At 39.4% G+C, this 18803-nt stretch overlaps 2 protein-coding genes and 3 non-coding genes across 5 annotated transcripts; 2 read left to right on the top strand and 3 right to left on the bottom strand.

The window, feature by feature from the left end:
- The first annotated feature begins 8666 nt into the window (after nt 1-8666).
- Nucleotides 8667-11936, top strand: fkbpl (FKBP prolyl isomerase like). The gene is made up of 4 exons (XM_023288541.3): nt 8667-8821; nt 10031-10192; nt 10473-10771; nt 11085-11936. Exons 2-4 carry the CDS (start codon nt 10033-10035, stop codon nt 11754-11756), a joined length of 1131 nt encoding a protein of 376 aa, XP_023144309.1. The 5' UTR covers nt 8667-8821; nt 10031-10032; the 3' UTR covers nt 11757-11936.
- Nucleotides 11937-12128: 192 nt separating this feature from the next.
- trnaf-gaa (transfer RNA phenylalanine (anticodon GAA)) lies at nt 12129-12201 on the bottom strand. Its single transcript has one exon. It is a non-coding gene; the product is annotated as a tRNA-Phe (tRNA).
- Nucleotides 12202-13951: 1750 nt separating this feature from the next.
- Nucleotides 13952-16787, bottom strand: ebp (EBP cholestenol delta-isomerase). The gene is given in 6 exon segments (XM_023288536.3): nt 13952-14405; nt 14492-14606; nt 14608-14623; nt 14720-14756; nt 14852-15158; nt 16627-16787. Coding segments are annotated over 5 exon segments (696 nt in total). The 5' UTR covers nt 16627-16787; the 3' UTR covers nt 13952-14184.
- Nucleotides 16788-17382: 595 nt separating this feature from the next.
- trnah-gug (transfer RNA histidin (anticodon GUG)) lies at nt 17383-17454 on the bottom strand. Its single transcript has one exon. It is a non-coding gene; the product is annotated as a tRNA-His (tRNA).
- A 973-nt stretch (nt 17455-18427) lies between these two features.
- On the top strand, nt 18428-18499 carry trnae-uuc (transfer RNA glutamic acid (anticodon UUC)). The gene has a single exon. It is a non-coding gene; the product is annotated as a tRNA-Glu (tRNA).
- The last annotated feature ends 304 nt before the right edge of the window (nt 18500-18803 follow it).

The following is an 18803-nucleotide window of genomic DNA, read 5'->3' as shown; positions in this document are numbered from 1 at the left end:
TCAATTCTGTTTTTCATTGCTAGTATATTGGCCAGCGGGTACCTTACCACCACCCTCCAGGCTTTGACTGACTGACACAGTTTGCCCCACCACAGACAACTTGTGGAGAACAGAATGAAACCGACAGACCCACATGACAGGACATGCCCTGGTCCACCAGTTAACAGACCGCGGAGCTGCTAACTGTTACTTTGACTCGGGGCTGGTCTGAATTAGAGCCCCTTCGCCCCCTCTGCGGACCTCATACCATGATCCAAACCTAACTCGTGTATAAATCGCAGCAGTTTCTTTTCACCGGCCAACGCGACCTGTCTTTTGCGCTTCCTTTTTTCTCTGTTTCGCTCCTATGTTCTCTTCAAATCCGCCCTAAGCCTTACTCATCACTTGATTTTTAAGGAAGAGATGCGAGTGGACATGTCCCACCTTTACAGACTGAACTCACAGATGAGGCCTCTGCTGTACAAAGCTGTAAAATCTTTATGGATATGTCGATCAAACTCTAACATTAGCCCTCCTGTTGTCCTCATTTAGGGGCACCAAAAAAATATTGTTTCCCTGTCTGAAAAAAGTCCAAAAATTCCCCCAAATTTCAGAAAATTTGCAAAACCTTCAAGAAGAAAATTCCAATAATTCCTTTAAATTTCCCTTAAAAGTTTTATTTAAAAAAAAATAAAAATCTCCCAAATTTGGCATGAAAATTCTTGTAAATATTTTCAAAAAATGAGTAAAAATCTTCCCAAAAAATCCTGAAAATATCTAAAGTGATCACATATATATCAGTAAAACTTCTTATATTTCCTTTAAATACCAGAACCAAAATCCAGTGAATTTCGCTGGATTTTGGTTGATTTTTTTGTGAAGGTTCTTAAGAAAAATTTTTAACATTTCTTTTTTTCCACCAAAAAATATTCAAAGATTTCCCAAAAATGTTGAAAATGTGGACATCAGAAGTTTCACTGTGAAAATACATATTTTTTCCATATTTTCAAACTTTAAAACAGGTCAGTTTTCACCCGCAGGACAACAGGAGGGTTAAACCCCCTGTTAGGTTGCAGCATCAGAAAATTGTTATGTGCAAAACTGTGACATTACAGGAACAGATGACAGGTGTGTGTGTGCAGATATAGTGGTCAGTCCCTGGTCTTGGTGTATAATGTCTAACAAGCTTTATCTAAAAGTCCTGAAATTGTAAGATAAGAGTCACATGGACCTCCAGACTGTATGTAGGTATAACTGTGTGAGAAGAAGTATATCCAGATGTGTGCTAATATGCATGCGTGCAGAGGTCTAATGGCCCACAGTGACTTTGTCTGATCACAGAACACGCCACACACTCACAGCACAGCAAACAAACACATGAAAGTACTGTCAAGGGCCCCCAACAGGAAGACCCCATTACAGCGTGTGCATTGATAAAAACGGTCCCCCTATCTGCCCTGTGGCTCCTGATAGCCATCACCTCCGCTCAGTGGGTTTCTACTCAAGCTGTGCAGATCCAACTGTATAACTGGTCCCCAGAGGAACAATACAATGGAGTTGAGGACCCTTTTAATACTCCAGATAAAACAAATTTACCTCCACTTAATGCCAGATTTCCCATATTGCTGGTGGCCTCATACATATTAGCATGCTGTGTTTGAAAAGTGTTCATTAGTGGCAACATGGTGGCACTCTTTGTGTGCATGTGTGTTAATGGGTCTGAAGCAGAGAGCAGATTTAATCATTCCATTTAATTACGCAAAAGAACAGAAGAGAAAGTTCTGTGTATCTCAAACTAGAGCTTGACCAAAATATTGGTTGGCCACCTGTATTGATATTGAAGTATACTGTATGTTGTCCTGTGTTTGTGAAATACGTTGCTGGAAAGACAATAAACTATGCCTCCATCATTTTCCCTTTTTAGTATAGCTCAAGCATACATACTGTATATACTAGAGCTGCAACAAATAGTCGAATAATCGATTGGTTGTCAGCTACGAAATAACTGGCAACTATCTGATATCAATTAATTTTTTGGTTGATTTTTTTAAAGAAAATTAATTCTAAATTCTCTATTTTAAATTTCTTGAATGTGAAAATTTGTTTGGTTTTAGTTTCCTGCTCTATAATAGTAAACTGAATATCTCTGAGTTTTGGGCAAAACAAGACATTTGAAGATGTTATCCTGGGTTTTGGGAAATGCCGTTTTTCAACATTTTCTGTCATTTTATAGACCAAACAGTGAATCAATTTTTTGAGGAAATAGTCAACAGATTATTCAGAAATGAAATTGCAGCTCGAGTATATTACAACTATTGGCTGAAATATAATTATCTGATGTTTTTTACCCCCCAAATTTGGCATTTGCCTCAAAAATCCAGTGTTGCTTGGACTCTATCTCACACACTGCATTAGAAGGTGAACACATCTTTTAATGCAAGTTAAGTGGACTTCAGATACTGAATTACACACCTACAGAACCAACGTACTGTTTTTTTATTTAAAGTTATGTCTTGGCCTTTATTGTGGAGGACAGTGGAGAGAGACAGGAAATGTAGGGAGAAGAGTGGGAGAAGGACCTGCAGCAAATGGCCGTGGGTCGGACTCGCTCCTGTAGCCCCTGTTCATGGGTCGCCCACTCAACCAGTTGAGCTACTGGTGCGTCAACATTCAAATTTTTTTTTTTTTTAACAAATTCTGCTCTTGCTTTTATGAGCTGCAAGAGTGCAGATGATGCAAAATGTATTTATCAATAGAGATAAACAAGACATTTAGTTGCAATGATGAAGGGAAATGAATCAGTCTATTTCAGGGCTTAATAATAATCCTTGACAATAACTATACAAACTGTTGACTGTTCTGACAGCCTTCCGGCATCATTTGCTGAAATTGCTTCAGTTTTAAGCCAGAAAGCATTGAGCGTTGATGTGTGAGCAGAAACAAGTGTTGAAACATCTACATTCCCTTTTTGTCTTTGAATAAATTGCAACTGATACTTTTGAATAGCAGTCGATGCATGTGTCACATCTTCCAGTAAATGAGACATTTTTGGAGAAGCCTGACTTGAATGTGCAGCCTCTATGTATATTAACAAAGCATCTGCCACACAAGGATGCAATACTATGATGTCTTGTTACCCTGGGAGTTAAACTGCGAGCCTGTCTTCTCCCTTGCAGTTGAAGCAATCTCATCATGACATTATAATGTAGATAAATGGCCCTGACCTGGCAGACTCTGCTCCATCACTGCTAATGGAAGAGAAAAGTCATATTTCACTTCTTGTGCAACTCTGCTGGCAATCAGTTTGAATTACAAGGCCGTGCACCAGGATGGGCTTTGTTTTTTTTATTGATCGGTCTTAAAGCAACACTCGTGTGACAGCGATTGAAACAATATCCCAACATATATTGGTGTGGTGGTAGAATGATACCTTTTCAACCTTCTTAGATCTGTCTCTCTTGACCGTATCGTTTCAGTGCCTCTAATCAGCCTTAGGATCAGCCTTGAGCCCCACTTGACCTGGAAACCTCAATAAATCAAACTCCTCTCTGGCTGGCAGCACATTTGTACAGTGTAACATTTCCCCAAAGGTCTCACAATACAATGGGAAATGATGGAGTTACTCAGATATCTGTGGTTGAAAGTTTTGACTAAGCAATATTGTTGTTTGGGGCTTTGCTTTGAGCTCAAGTTTGACATCTCACTAGGTTTGATAATCTTTTAATTTATCTAGATTGTCTCGTCCACTAATCCAGAGTGTGGGAACCACTTAGGATAAAGTTTCTGCATTCACACTCAGTTTACATTGTGAAGTCTGAGCCTGTTGTCAGTGTTTCTCACTATAAACAGCAAACAGCCCAGAGGGAGTAAAACTAGCTCCAGTTAGGGCTCGGCACACTCACACATACATGCAGGGACAACAGCATGTGCAGCGGTCCCCCTCGCTGTGAGGGATAAACAGGCTGTCGTGTGGCCCGATCTGTTTACGAGTTGGTCTCTGGCCGTTCAGGGTCGTGGAGGTTGTGTGTATGTACATGTGTGTGTCTGAGAGTGTTAGGGAATGTGTGATAGAGGGATTACAGGCGAGCTGGCCGTCGCTTTCATGAGGCAAAAACAAACACAAACACAGGCAGAATGTCAGACAAGCTCAGTGTTTAGCATTTTTTGGTTGGGGAATAAGTTTGTCTTTAAAGTATCCTGCTGTCTATTTCTTCTAAGAAGATGGCTACCATGTCAGAGGCTAAAAGGAAATTCTGTTAATCGCCTTCTCTCTCATTCTCTGTCTCAGCTGGTAAGTTGTACTGTAGTGGGATTGATATTCTTGTTTAGTCATGCTGGTGTTCTGTCCGTCTTTCCCAACCATCTATGTATCTATATAACTCATCTCCTCTCCTTGCCAGTGGAGGTAATACCAACCATCTTAGCATCCACAGAATATATTAAAAAAGGGGATGTTACCACCATGACACTACTTACCTTTCTAACTCAGAGTTTGGCATTTTATCTGTTGCCATCTTTGTGTGGGTCATTGGTGAGCTGTCATGGAATTAATTGCTTCTTTTGCTGTGTCTTTCAGCATATAAAAAAACTCCATATGAACATACTAACAAGGTTCACCAAATTGTACTTACTGGAAATAAGGGACAACAGTCTCTTTAAAGTGTCTGTTAGTACAACCAAACACGGACCAAGACCTTTTTAGGCGTTCAGAATGTTATAATTATGTTTCATGAACTGGAAGCACTTCTGAAAGTGTCAGAGGTCTTAGATGAAAATACAGACAACACCCCAAAATAAGTAATTCTGTTGTACATACTGCAATAGATTTGCATTGCCACTCCTTTTTCCTGATTGACAGAATGTCAATCAGGAAAAAGGTAGCATGTGGTACTGATAGGATGTGGTAACATCCTATCAGTCACAAAGTAGCCACATCCTACAGCATACCCTGCTTTATCATCTATTTTACTCTAAAATGAACCAGAATTTAGCAAATGATCAGCATTCTGTAATGAAGGAGACTTGAACTTAGTAATTGAGACCGTAAACTCATTAGGAAAATGTTTACTAAAGTAATAAATCAAATGAGAAGTATAGTAGCGTTATAAACAGTACAGTTTTTTTTTTCAACCGATTGTGTCACCTCTTGCTGATCATTGGAAACAGTGCAGGTTTCAGGCACTTTTCATTTGCTTCGCTTTTCAGATCTGCAGGTTATGTCCAATTCTTTTAAGCTAGCAGCTCTAAGCTCTGGCCACTGATGTTGCAGCTGTTCCCTGGACCGAAGACTGCAACGCCCTTCTGGCGAACATTGAGCAGTCCACAAGCCCTGGGATACATGCTTCTGAACTTAACCACAGGGATGTTTCACAAGAGGCCAGATGGGAAGTCGGTGGGAACCGAGAGGAAGGTGAAGGAGTTGAAAGAGAAGGTAGATAGCAGGAGCTGAGGAGAAAGTGATGATATGGGTAACACATGGAGGAAGATAAAAGGAGTGACGATTCTGGTTCGGTGTAAGAAAGAGAGGTGATTAATCACTAATTAAGAGTCCTAAAGTTTGCTCGTCAATAATTCCTTAATATAAAGATGTGGATCTTTGTTGCAAAAGGGTAGAAAAGCAATCATCTCTAAATTATAAAAAAAAAAACTCCTCATAAGCTTGAGAATTGTGGCTCATATTGGGTTGGCTGAGTGGGAAGAGTGAGCACCACACAAGTGCAAATCAGGCAATGAGTCCTCTTCACTACATGCCACTTCCCTGCTCTCTCTCCCTAATAACTGTCTATTTTCCCCATCTTAGAACAGGTTTAAAACATCAAATACGTACACTTTGTAAGGTTTATAGTGCATGTTGATTCGCACTACACTGTTAAGTAAATACGATTTTGTTCATCAGCAGAGTCAAATGTCATATTTTTCATATTTACATGACATATAGTTTCTAGATATGCACAAAGTATCCCTAATCGTATTCCTTGCATCATCCTCACAGGTATTTCTACAAGTTAATTCATTCTAGAACAGTAAAGCACAGTTAAGAACTAGTCTTATATTCCTACTCATTCACTCCAAATAAAGCATATTATTCCTTTCTCTTTTTGTCTGACTTAGGCTGAGTGCATACACACTACATTGGGAGCTAACAGTTTGCTACAAGATTCATGATACACGTGTTACAACGCTGACAGGATTTATGTAAATATCAAAAACATTTCTTTGCAAAATAACTAAAGTGTACGACATCAACCAACCAGCAACAACGTGATCTGGGAAATGTGATCAGTATCCTGTGTGTCCATGGTGTGTTGTAATGCTGGGGAGAGGGAGACCCCTTCTGGAAAGTTATATTTTTGGCTTTAAGAACTGGAAACAAACGCGAGGAAGAAAGAGATTTAATAGGCTTAGTCACCCTTCCAATCAAACAATCACTGCCTCCTGTTTCAGGTTTAGCTCCTGTTCACCGTCTTTGCCGAGGGTATGATGGTATCAGTTCTATTCCCTCCGTAATCATGCACCTTTCATTTAATTGTGTGAATAACTGCAGCTGATTTACTTTATTGTAGAAAAGAAAATTTTCTAGTTTCAATCACTATTTCCAAATGTGAAGCCCCTTGAAACCAACTGATTGCTAACTCAATCTAAATATGTACTTTATACTGTGAAAAACTAAGCTTAGTCTTTTTAAATCAAGAACTGCTTAACATATATACAAACAACAATGTCAGATTATTATGTTAAAGCTTGTTTCATGAACCCTGAACTGGCACGATTATAAGTTTTGACTCACTCCAGGCTGCTTTTGTTAACTGTAAGTGCTATGATGAATCATTTGTGCACTGGTCTGCGCTTACTGAATTAAATAACGGCAAAATTCTTGTGGTCTTGAAGTTCATCATGGGTTCATGAACTCCTGGACACTTGTGAAGTCTTAGGGATGCATCCTAATAATAAAACATGCATGGTTCTTGTTATCCAGCAGTGCAATCTCATTACTGCTGAAGTTTTACTACCTCGTCTCTTCACAAAGGGTCAAACAGGCCCCATATAAAAGGACAGATTGCGTCTCTGACAACTGTCTTCCTCTCTACACTCGCACACAACACATGTTAGCTGCCCAGTGTGGTATTCCTCTGATAGACCTAATGGCTTCTCATGTTCAAACGATAGGGCCTTAACTCATACTGACAGGACAGATTAACACACAGGCCTTAAACATGAGTGGTGCAAGTCAAAGGTCAGTACACAGACACAGATGTAAATTGTTTCTGTATGTGTGTCTGTCTCTTTGAGAGTCGAAGCTCTAGTAAGTTGCAGTCAGATACCAAACTATTTTGTAAAGCCTGTATGGTAATCTAACAAATGAAATATTGTGTGTTTTCTGGTAAACTTTACTTTAAAGACTGATTTTTATACCTTATCTAACCCACATTCTACACCCAACAAACATATATACATACATAAAGCAGGCAAGAAAATCTGTTTGCACCTCAAAAGAAAATATTTTTTTTTTTTTTTTTTTTTTTAAAAAAGCATTTTGGGGAGCAAAAACCAACATGACAGAAAAGAGTTAAGACCAGTAAATTAAGACGAGCCTGCTTTCTGTTTCCTGTTCACACTTCGATCTCTAATACATATTGTTGTGTAATACTGTAACATGTTTTTTTCCCCCCTTTTTAACCTCTTTTGTCACAGTTTTCTAATCTAAGTCACAAATTATGGGCCAGAGTCAAAGACTTGACCGTGTTCAAATGTTAAAGATCTTTAAAAAAAAAAAAAATCACCAAGAGAAGTCAGCATTCAGAGGCAGCAGGATTTACTGTCGACAGAAATCCAGGAGTAGTTCTTAGCAGTGATTAACACCCCAAGAAAAACCAGAGATGCTGAGCTGTGCACCGTCTTTTATGCTGTGAGAGTGGCTCATTTTTCCACGCCTGTAGGGTGTATGATAGGAGTGGCAGTTTTGAAACAATTATACTTTTCTGAATCTATTGGTCAGATCATGACGTTAGCTTATCATATTTCACCCCCAGATCACTCCCTACGGTACAGAAGACATGCGCATTAGGATATCATTAGGTCATGTTTTACAGAGAACATGCCCAGACATGTTCAAACTTTTGCATCAGTTTCCTGTACACTTATTAGGTTATGATTTTGTGACAGATTTCTTGCATCTTATACCATTATGTATTGTTTTGTTTCTGATACACCTCTTTTAAGAGTTATATTGCTTTACGTTTACACCATTATGTTTTGAGTACTCTACACATCCATTTTCTAAAAAGCATATATCTTCATACCAACTACATGTTTTACTTTATGATTATTCAACTTCCAACACTATCAAAACATCAGTGATTACAAGGGCTTTCTTCATTATGTAGACTCTATCCTTCAGTTTTAATGGCATTTGCCATAATTATATCATCTCTTACTTTTAGTATATTGCACCCAGAAAATCTTACACTACAGTTGCAGCTTACAGACAGAAGACTGATCTGATGAAATCTGGAGGATATTGTATTTCTATTAGAGGAAACAAAATTGCATCAGTAAGGGTATTTTGTTCCGCCTTGACAGGAAAACACATCTAAAAAATAACTGTTTAGTATAAATGATGTATGGTTACACTCCGGTACGAGAGGTGGCGGTAACGCACCTCCTTCCCGGCTTCCGTCCGCCGTCCGCCTCTTCCACCAACGAAGAAGAAGTATAACGGCTGAAGGCGAAGAAGAAGAAAAAGCATTTGTTTATATTCTCTGACCACCGACATTTAAAAAAAAAAAAAAAAAATTTGTGCCTTCTGTCACCGCTGCTGCTTGATATCATCCTTGTCAATGAGGTAAGGGGGATGTTTTCAAGCTACACACGACACTGAAATGCGGCTCATATGTAGAATAATGAAATGCAGGTGTTTTGTAGGGGCATGGCAGCTACCTGATGCTATCTAATGCTAGTTTGTTTAATATAAAACCAAGACGACGCTGATATTATTTGTTAATTAAAGAACTGTTAGCTCAGTTAATGTTGCCTATAGCTACATATCTGTAATAGCGACACTAACGCTGATAGTATAAATCCCTGCCCCATATTTAGCTATTGTTGACTGTTATAACGTTCACAATATAGTTGCTAATGTTAGCTTGGTAACGTCGCAGTAATGACATGATTGTAACTACACTAAAGGCTAAACTATAGCTATTTCCTCCCTTTTTTGATAAGCATTGAATATGTGAGTCTGACTGCAAAACATGGAGGTAGCAGACATGTTGATATTTGTTCACATGGTAGAACAAAGTTACTTTAACACAAATAGGCATCTTGTTGCTACTTTATTAAACATACTCGTCTATTACTGTCGCAGTAAGCCCAGATTTCGTAAGGTTTAAGTGTTCTGTGTTGTTGGAGCTGTCTTAGCAAGATGTTGGTTCAGCTGCATGATCATTCTGGAGGTTTTTGCTGCTGTTTAATTGTAATTATTTGTAAAGAGACCTATATCAGTTAGTTTACCCTAATGATGTAAATGGGGTGTGCAAAATACCAGAAACACCCCTCAGTGTTACTTAGTACAACTGAACAGTTTAACCAACCTGAAAGAGAGTATAGCACCTAATCAGCACCCCTCCTAACCCGTTTCAACAGTAAATGAACCTTCAAGAAGATGTGTTTTATTATTATTACTATTTGCAATTACAGCTTGTGTTTTAGGCTGCGTTTGCTTTTGCTTGTGTCACACATTTCAGTTGAAAGTAAAGAGCAAGACAGTAGAAAAAAACACTAATTCCAACCATGTTCAGTTTGGAGAGGATTCATTTCCAGGGCTAATCTGGCTCTTCAGGTTTTTCTTTTACAGCGTATAATTATTTTCCAGATGTAAAGCATGTCATTTCTGCAAACCACTTCTTCTTCACCCTAACATTTTCTACATAACAGCGAGCATTTTCTGTGATCATCCAAAAAGAGATCTCAATCTTATATTGCTGTTAGTTTCAAATGTTTGAACCTTAAAATTTGATATTTGTTTTTATGTTTGTATCTTTCATGAACCCAGTGATGGAACCTATTCACCCTTGGGAAACACCGCCTGGTCGTGGTGATCATGATGCCATCAGTGTCACCTCCTGGGTGTCAGTGTGTCCCAGAGGCCTGTGGAATGTCCAGCAAAAGCGAATATGTGATAGGAGTCAACAGACTGTCTTAAATTCTGGAAATGGTACGTGTGGGATGCTTTTCTACCATTACATTTCCTTACATCTCTTAAAGCTAGAGTGTACAATTCTAATCTAGGACACTTTAGTTAGTGGTAGTGAGATGGAAGGTAATCTGGCACATGCTAATTATCTAAATTTACCAACTACATAAGTATCAACAGTCTTTCAGTAGCATCACAGATTCAATTTATAATGTTATTAATTAAATGCCTCTGTATATGGATTGAAATGTATGACTTATCTAGTAATATAGCTCACATGATGTCTCTTTGTCTCTTCTAGCATGTTCATCTGGTTACTATCCCAGGTTGGGTTCACTGTGCAGAGTCCGAGTGCGACTCAAAGCTAGCATGGATGATACAGAGAGTTCAGCGTCTGGCAGAGAAAATGAAAAGCTGGAAGTCGATCCTGACCTGTCAGCCAGTGACGTTACAGAATCAGTAGTCACGTCTTTTCTGAGGCGTCAAGACTCTGTTCTGCAGATCCCACTGGGTGACTGGACAACACTGAAGCTGGGAGAGGGTCAGTGTGACGTCACAGAGGCATGTTTGGAAAGGATGAGAGCCGGAGAGAAATGGGAGGTAAGAGTGGACAGTAATTCCCGGTTCTTGCATGTCAACTTTGTGTAATTTGAATATTATGCTTAGATAGACAGATAATAAGCCTAAAGAAGAACAGCAGATGTAACTGCAAGAGACAAGCTGATCAATGTCAGTGGATCACACATAAACAGAGGAGAGTGTCCTAATTTAATCACCCCTATTTCTAATTTAAACATACTGATGTGAGCAGGTTTTCTCTTTCAATATTTCCTTAAAAGGTTGAGTCACATTGTCATGCAAGATAATGCAGTCAGTGATGATGAAAGTCTAATCATTGTGTTTTGCTGCCCAGATACTTCTGTCTCAAGTGGAGAATGGACCGGATGTCTCTGTTCCTCAGCCCTCAGATGGAAACCTTCCTTTATGTGCCACAGTTGAACTCCAGGCTTTCACACCAGGCAAGGAATCCTGGGAAATGTCTCCTGGTGAAAAATGGGAGTGGGCGAAATCACACAAGGAGAGGGGTGGAGTGAGATTCAGGAGTGGGGATGTGTGGGGAGCAGCACACAGCTATAGCCAGGCCCTCAAACTCCTCATCACTCTCTGTGGCCATTTCACAGAGGTGGAGAAAAAAGGACATGAGCATGAAGCAGGGGAGCAGAGTGACACAAACGCTGCTGATGAAACACAACAACTTCCTTCGGCTGATGAATTCAAAACCATTAAAGCAGAACTCCACTCAAACTTGTCCCTGTGCCAGCTAAAGCTGCACCAACCAGAGCGGGCTAAGGCCAGCGCTACAAAAGCCACTCAGCTGGAACCTGGTGGCGCTAAAGCCTGGTACCGACTGGGCCAAGCATGCCAGATGGTGAACGAGCTGGAGGAGGCCAAACGGGCATTTAGGAAATTGCTGGAGCTACAGCCAGAATTGCCTGCTGCTTTGAAGGCACTTAAGGACATCGCAAGTAGAGAGAAAGAGACAAATGCACAGCTGGGACTGAGACTCAGCAAAATGTTCAGCTGAATATTAAATCTTATCTGTCGACTATTTTTCCTGTCATGGTTTAGTTTAAATGCAACCTCAGCCACTGCCTTATTCAAATGTAAAGGCATTAATCTGCAGACGCACAGTTTCCCTCCAACTGCTACCTGTGTGTGAGTTGCCTGAATGTAACATCAAAGTAAAAACCACATGTGAATTTTTTTTGGTTTTCTGGAGTAATTGATATGGCTATGCAGGAGTGAGGTGTTAATGACAGCATGGCAGGATTGAGTGCCTCAGTATGCATGTGTAGTAAACCCCAAAATAATGCTGTTGTAGTTCATGTAATTGCCCACAAGGTGTCAGGTTTATACAGTTTAACAGGAGCCCGTCGCGTGTGGTAGCGGAGCAAAATGCCGAAACCCGGGATCGAACCAGGGACCTTTAGATCTTCAGTCTAACGCTCTCCCAACTGAGCTATTTCGGCGTGACGTTCATGAAACCTAGTATTTTTTGATATTGTTCACCGACACAGCATGGTTTTTAAATCTGGAGAGAGAAAAGTTTCCACTCGTTAAAAAAACAATACCAGTTGCAAATATCTGGGTGCCACAGTGATTAAGCCATTAAACTAATTGCATTTCATACAAGCTATTGCTATGGTAGGGCGTAATTAAAAAAAATATTTTCCCAATCCGTGTCATGGAGCTTAAACCGGCCATGACCCGGATTCGAACTGGGGTCGAAGAGTCAAGCTGATACAAACACCGTATTGAAGAGACTCAGGGAGGGAAGTAAGTAGATAAGATTGGTATGCCGTTCATAGTGTTTTTAGCCATTAATGTTTAAGACATTAAGCAGCGTTAATATTTATGCAGTCTATAACTGCTTTTCACCCACGCGAATACAAATACAGCTCTGTTTTCTATATTTTGATGTTTTGTAAAACAATACAACATGCAGAATCCAACCTATCGAAGTTAAAATGATCTTCCAAAACAATGTAAATTTCCCCTGGAGTGGGGAGAAATAAAGAACTTTATCTTATCTTATCTTATCTTAAAACGAAAGGGTCTGCGTGGCATACAAATTCGAAGGGGCTTTTGTTGTTGGGATATGTTAACTATCTCAAAATTTGCAACTGTTGAGATTCGTCTCTATTGTAGCCAGTCTTATATACATAAGGGCATTAAACATATTCAGCTGATTGGACTACTTAAATTGACCAATCCACTGCACCGACTATTCATTGCCTTTTTTTCTTTAGTTTTTTGTCATGTACGTAACAATACTTAAGCAATATATGCTCACCGGTCACTTTATTAGGTACACCTGTTAAATTGCTTGTTAACACAAATAGTTACTCAACCAATCACATAGCCACAACTCAATGCATTTAGACGTGTAGATGTGGTAAAAACAACTTGCTGAAGTTCAAACCGAGCATCGGAATGGAAAGAAAGGGGATTTTTGTGACTTTGAACGTGGCATGTGGTTGGTGTCAGACAGGTTGGTCTGAGAATTTCACAAACTGCTGATCTACTGGGATTTACAACCATCTCTATGCTTTACAGAGAATGGTCCACAAACGAGACTATCCAGTGAGTGGCAGTTGTGTGGATGAAAAAGCTTTGTTGATGTGAGAGGTCAGAGGAGAATGGGTAAACTGGTTGGAGATGATAGAAAGGCAACAGTAACTGAATGAATGAATGAATGAATGAATGAATGAATGAATGGTTTTACTCAACTCAACTACTGGTTACAACGAAGGAATGCAGAATACCTTCTCTGAATGCACAACACGTCGAACCTTGAAGAAGATGGGCTACAGCAGCAGAAGACTACACCAGGTGCCACTCCCGTCAGCTAAGAACAGGAAACTGAAGCTACAATTAAAACAGGCTCAACAAAATTGGACAATAGAAGATTGGAAAAACGTTGCCTGGTCTGATAAGTCTTGATTTCAGCTGTGATAAATTTCTGTGACTGTCTCTTGGCTGTGATGCCACTCAGTTTGTATTGTGGTGCAGCCTCCAGAATAAAAGGCAGGAATGCTTCTAACACCTTGTTGAAAGCATGCCATGAAGATTTAAGGCAGTTCTGAAGGTGAAAGGGGGTCCAACTTTAGACTAACATGGTGTACCTAATAAAGTGGCCAGTAAATATATACTCAACCATTGGAAAATTGACACCATCTGGTCACAGGATTGTCCAAAATGCAAACAAACTGAGAAAAGTATTGATAAAACATGATTTATTTTGCTCAACAACAAAATGCAAGGCAGAAGAAAGCTCCAATAACAATGAAATTCTGAGCTAATTGGCAGTTATTTGATATTGAAATTCATAGGGGACATAATGCAACAGGCACAATTTTTGCTGTATCTTTCTATAAAAAACATAGAAAGTGTGTTGTGCTCCCCTGTACTCAGTGTCCTTCAGTCTCACAGTCTGTTCTCCCTGTTGCAGCTCATTTCCTCTTGCTCTTCTGCGACTTTGTGTTGTCTGTGTGTGTCTGGGCTGCTGACAGCTGTCTCCATGCATCCACGATGAGCGCAAACGGTATGACGATCCACAGCGTGTTCAAGAACACAAAGTAGAACCAGAAGTAGACTGGATGTCCCAGCTCGCTGTGAGCGTAGCCGTCTCTGTGCTCTGTGAAGAAGTAAAGCACGGCTCCGTACAGCTGACCTGGAGACAGAATATGTAATGACAACATGTAAGTATGATAAACAACAATTTAATGAGAACTTTGTGAGAAGAGATGCTTTTGTTACCTAATGAAATGATGAGTTGCAGTACAAATCTGTAGGGCCTGTTGGTTAAAAAGGCATATACAGCCCAAAAGCTGAAAGGCCCCCAAAACCAAGCAGTCACGGTCTCCATACAAACAGGTGAAGTTATCAGCTCTAGATAGGAGGAAGAAAAAAATATTAGTCACAGCTTCTTAATTCTTATTTTATTGCCAAAATTTTTTAAAAAAAGATGTGGAAAAATGAACTCACATTACATATCGACTGTCTCCTTTAGAGTACTCCTTCCCTGTGACAGAAAGGAAAACAAATATTGACCCAAAATGCACTTAAAGACTTCACAATAAGACTTTTTTAAACATGTTTTCCCCTGTGAGAACTCACACAGCTGTGACAGGAAGCTCTGGTCTCCTGGAATAATATCATAATACAGTGAGAACCAGCCCTCGATGACGCCATGGATGAACCCACAAACGGCAAACCAGCACACGGCCAGACGCCTCCACGTCCCCAGCCTGCCTGTCGTACCCTTCCGGCCAGTGATCAGCCAGGTCACCAGCAGAAACACTCCAGACACAGAAAAGAGAAATGCCAGAATCTCTGACATGGACCGATCATTGGCCACGTAGGTGGGAATCAGGAGGTCCCGCGGCCAGTAAGGATGAAGAACTGCTGAAGTGGCGTCCATCATCTGTTTGAAGACAGGGTGATCAGCACTTGCACAGTTTTTTTTTTTAAATTTACTTCATTTATTTATTGCAGACAAGCCATAGTATCATAAATGCAAAAGAGAAAATTCAAAACCTAAAATAATGTCTAAAAAACAAGTAGGATGAAGTTTAACTCATTAGCTCCTACCTGCTACATATCCGTAGGGCCAATATACAATTGCGGGACTTTTTGTAACATAGTTAACAGGTATCTTAGTTGACATTTTTGCAGTTTTCAGGCATAAAATCAACATGGCCGCCTATAACCAAACACCACATGGCATTTTCAGAGAAAGATTCTTCTAAATATTGTATATACAATTGGGTAAAATTGAAATTGAAAGTTATTTCTAAAGATATTGTAGTAAAGCTGTTGACATGCCATAAATCCACACTTGACAGAGGAAATGACATCATGTGGAGCAGGTCATGTGATTTGGAATTAACACACTTCCTTTAGAGGTGTTTTTGTAATGGGTAACTTAGTTGAAAATCATTTCTCGGACACAGATACAATTTGTTATATTTCATATAAAATTTGATATATTGCCAAAAAGAAATATCTGTCATGATTATCTCCACTTAATAAAAATAACAAAATCAAAACTTTTTTTGAATCAGCTCATTTTATTATTGTTTAGCTAATTAGAAGGTGGTTGTTATTGAATTCAGACGGTTATTTAGTGATATCCAGTCATTTTTTTTATTAAGTGATTGTTTCCATAATAAATAATTATGGAATTTGTAAACACATGATCATAACGAACATATAAAACATGTATTTTTTACTTTTAATAAAAATGTATGCAAGATATATCCCATGGACTTCAAAAGTCCCTCAATTATATACTGACCCTGTACATCTCATACCTTACTGTTTCCTATCTGCATCAAACCTTATAGTATTATATCGCTTTAAAAAGTCCAGAACACATTTACTGTTTCACATTATTATGCTTCTTAAGCAATCCTTTATTATTTGTATTCTTTTTTTTTTTTTTTTTTTTTTTTTTTAAACAGCTGTACTCATTGTGAGATCACCATCCGGACTATTCCATTAATTGACCCCACATTTGATTAACATCTGCTCTTCATGGTGGTACGAGCAAATGACTTTTAAAACTGAAAATTTCGTCTTGGTTTATAATTTGCTATTTTGCTTCTGAACAGTTATTGTATGTTATCAGGGAGTAAGTTGTTGCTTGCTTTGATGATTAGTTCTAAATAAAACTAAATCAGTACATCTTAAAGTATCTACAACAAGCTTATAGTTGATTAATGTGACACTGTGATATTCAAGACAATATGCACAAGTCAGTTTAAAAGATGAATGAGTGCTCACTACATTTGCAGTAAGTAATTCGTTATAAACGAGGTTAGTAGGGGTAAAGGTAATTTAAAGACCTTTGTGCAGGCAAAAGCAATAGTCAATGTGTCTCTCGTCCTTACCAGTGATGCAGCCAAACTAGATGTCCAGTCACACTGAGTTTGGTCTCTGATTCCCTCTGATTTAATATAGATGAATACAAAATATACGTACGTCTTGCTGTTTAAAAATTCAATGCAGTTTAGTGCACGACTGCAGATATACTCAAACGCGGAACTCCCTACAGGTGGGGGCGGCTACTTTTGATCGCAGCGACCAATCAAATATCTGCATACATAGAACTAGTAGCACATGCGATCTGCCTGCTCGCTGATTGGCCCTTCATCTCGGAACATGGACGTTGTCGTTGGCGACCACCAATAAAAGCGTGTTTCGCACTGCCAAAGACCCGCCCCTCTTCTCATGGACCAAGTCATAAAATATTTCGGTGAAGGGTGAATTACGGCAATATATGTGAAGATAGTGAATTTACAGTTTACTACTGACTGTATTTCTCCTACCAAAGCGGAAGAGAATGAAAGTAACATTTAGTTAAAGCAGCATGATACATACAAATGTAATTCCAGTGGAAAATGGAATTTCTAACAATCGATGTGGCCGAATTGTCAGTAAACAAAAAAACTATTGAAATTACCGTGCTGAGCTGAATCTCAACAATTATTACCGATAAAACCCACGTAAGGGACTAACTACCTTAAATAAAACCAATTATTCTGCGGTACACCAACTAAACTGTGAAGCTTATGATTCATTACTAGTTATCTTACTGTGAAGGAGGAAAAAAGAGTCATCCCAAGCCGTGCCAGGGATTTTATCCCTGCCGTGACCCGGATTCGAACCGGGGTTGCTGCGGCCACAACGCAGAGTACTAACCACTATACGATCACGGCGAGCTACTGGGAGACATGTGTACAACAGGCTCGGACGGGTTTAAGACAGTGTGTTGAGGGGTCTGCTCTCCACAGTGGTTTCCAGGTATTTCACTCGTACTTTCTGTTATTCTCACTCTAACACGTTGTTTCCACGTTGATGTTTTGTTTTGGGTATTCATGCATGGCATACCTGAACGACGACTACGCTTAAGAGACTATGGCACCAAACTATTTCGGAGGATCTTGCTGTGGATTTTGGCCACTTTTTCTTATTGGATTTAGATAAAATAGCATGATGCTTTTTAAAAATGTGATTACTTTGTGATAGATATGAGCAGACATGTTCAAACAAGTTCACTTTTCTGAGATTTAAAGAGCACAATAATTCCCCAGGAAGCTTTGTCTGCCATGACACAATCCCTGTTTCTTACATTTCTTACCTTGCATTATCACAGATCAGTGGCTCAGTCTCACTTGCATATTGAAGTAAAGAGACTTGTTTGTCCCCACGACCCTAATGAGGATTAAGCGGTGTATAGATAATGGATGGATGGATGGATGGACACTTGTTTGTTGCCAATGGAGTACCGAACCTTTGACATTGTAAACCAGCCTTTGAGAACACAAAATAGAGATTTAATATTTTACATTGGTGCTACAATGTATGAAAAGCATCCAAGGAGAACACAAGCCTACAAACTTTAAAAGAATGTGGCAGAGTCAGAATAACCTAACCTACGGTTGATAGAAAGACGAGTCGCACTCGGCGCTGAACGACACAACAGTGTAGTAAAGAGTTTGCAATCGATTTAAGGCCTATCAACGACGGAGAGTTCAAGCAGGGCGTATGTGAAGAGCAAGTTTTCTACAGATGGCAGCCATTATAGCTGAAAATAAAAAAAATGGAGTTGTGATAGCCACATACAGCGTACCATATAAAATGACATAATGTCCCTTTAAAAATGGCAGCCATTTAGGTACTTGCAAGTGGTCCCATATGGTCTAGCGGTTAGGATTCCTGGTTTTCACCCAGGCGGCCCGGGTTCGACTCCCGGTATGGGAACAGTTCCTTTTTACCTTATTTGGAACTTTTCTAGCCTACGCATAACGACGCTGGATATTTAATGGATATAATTTACTATAACTTACGGGTTTGACAAGGAAAACCTTGAAGAGGGTGGCTTCAATTAAGGACAAAGATGAACTGTTTGATATGTCCGGTTACTTTATCAGCTCAGGTTTTATGTTAGGTTGACATGATAATCTAGAGGAATTACCTTAAATTATTCAGTGGCAAAACTTTCAAACCTGTAATACTGATCTATAACCATCGTAGCTTCCCGTTGTTCTTTGGCAGTGGGCTACTT

Source organism: Amphiprion ocellaris, chromosome 8 (assembly GCF_022539595.1).
Source record: "Amphiprion ocellaris isolate individual 3 ecotype Okinawa chromosome 8, ASM2253959v1, whole genome shotgun sequence".
Taxonomy (NCBI): Eukaryota; Metazoa; Chordata; class Actinopteri; family Pomacentridae; genus Amphiprion; species Amphiprion ocellaris.
This window is presented reverse-complemented; position numbering and strand designations above follow the sequence as displayed.

Coding starts and splice junctions, on each gene's coding strand:
- fkbpl (XM_023288541.3), top strand. CDS start 10,033: ATGGAACCTATTCACCCTTGGGAAACACCGCCTGGTCGTGGTGATCAT. Junction 10,193..10,472: donor TGTCTTAAATTCTGGAAATG/GTACGTGTGGGA, acceptor TGTCTCTTCTAG/CATGTTCATCTGGTTACTAT. Junction 10,772..11,084: donor GAGCCGGAGAGAAATGGGAG/GTAAGAGTGGAC, acceptor TTTGCTGCCCAG/ATACTTCTGTCTCAAGTGGA.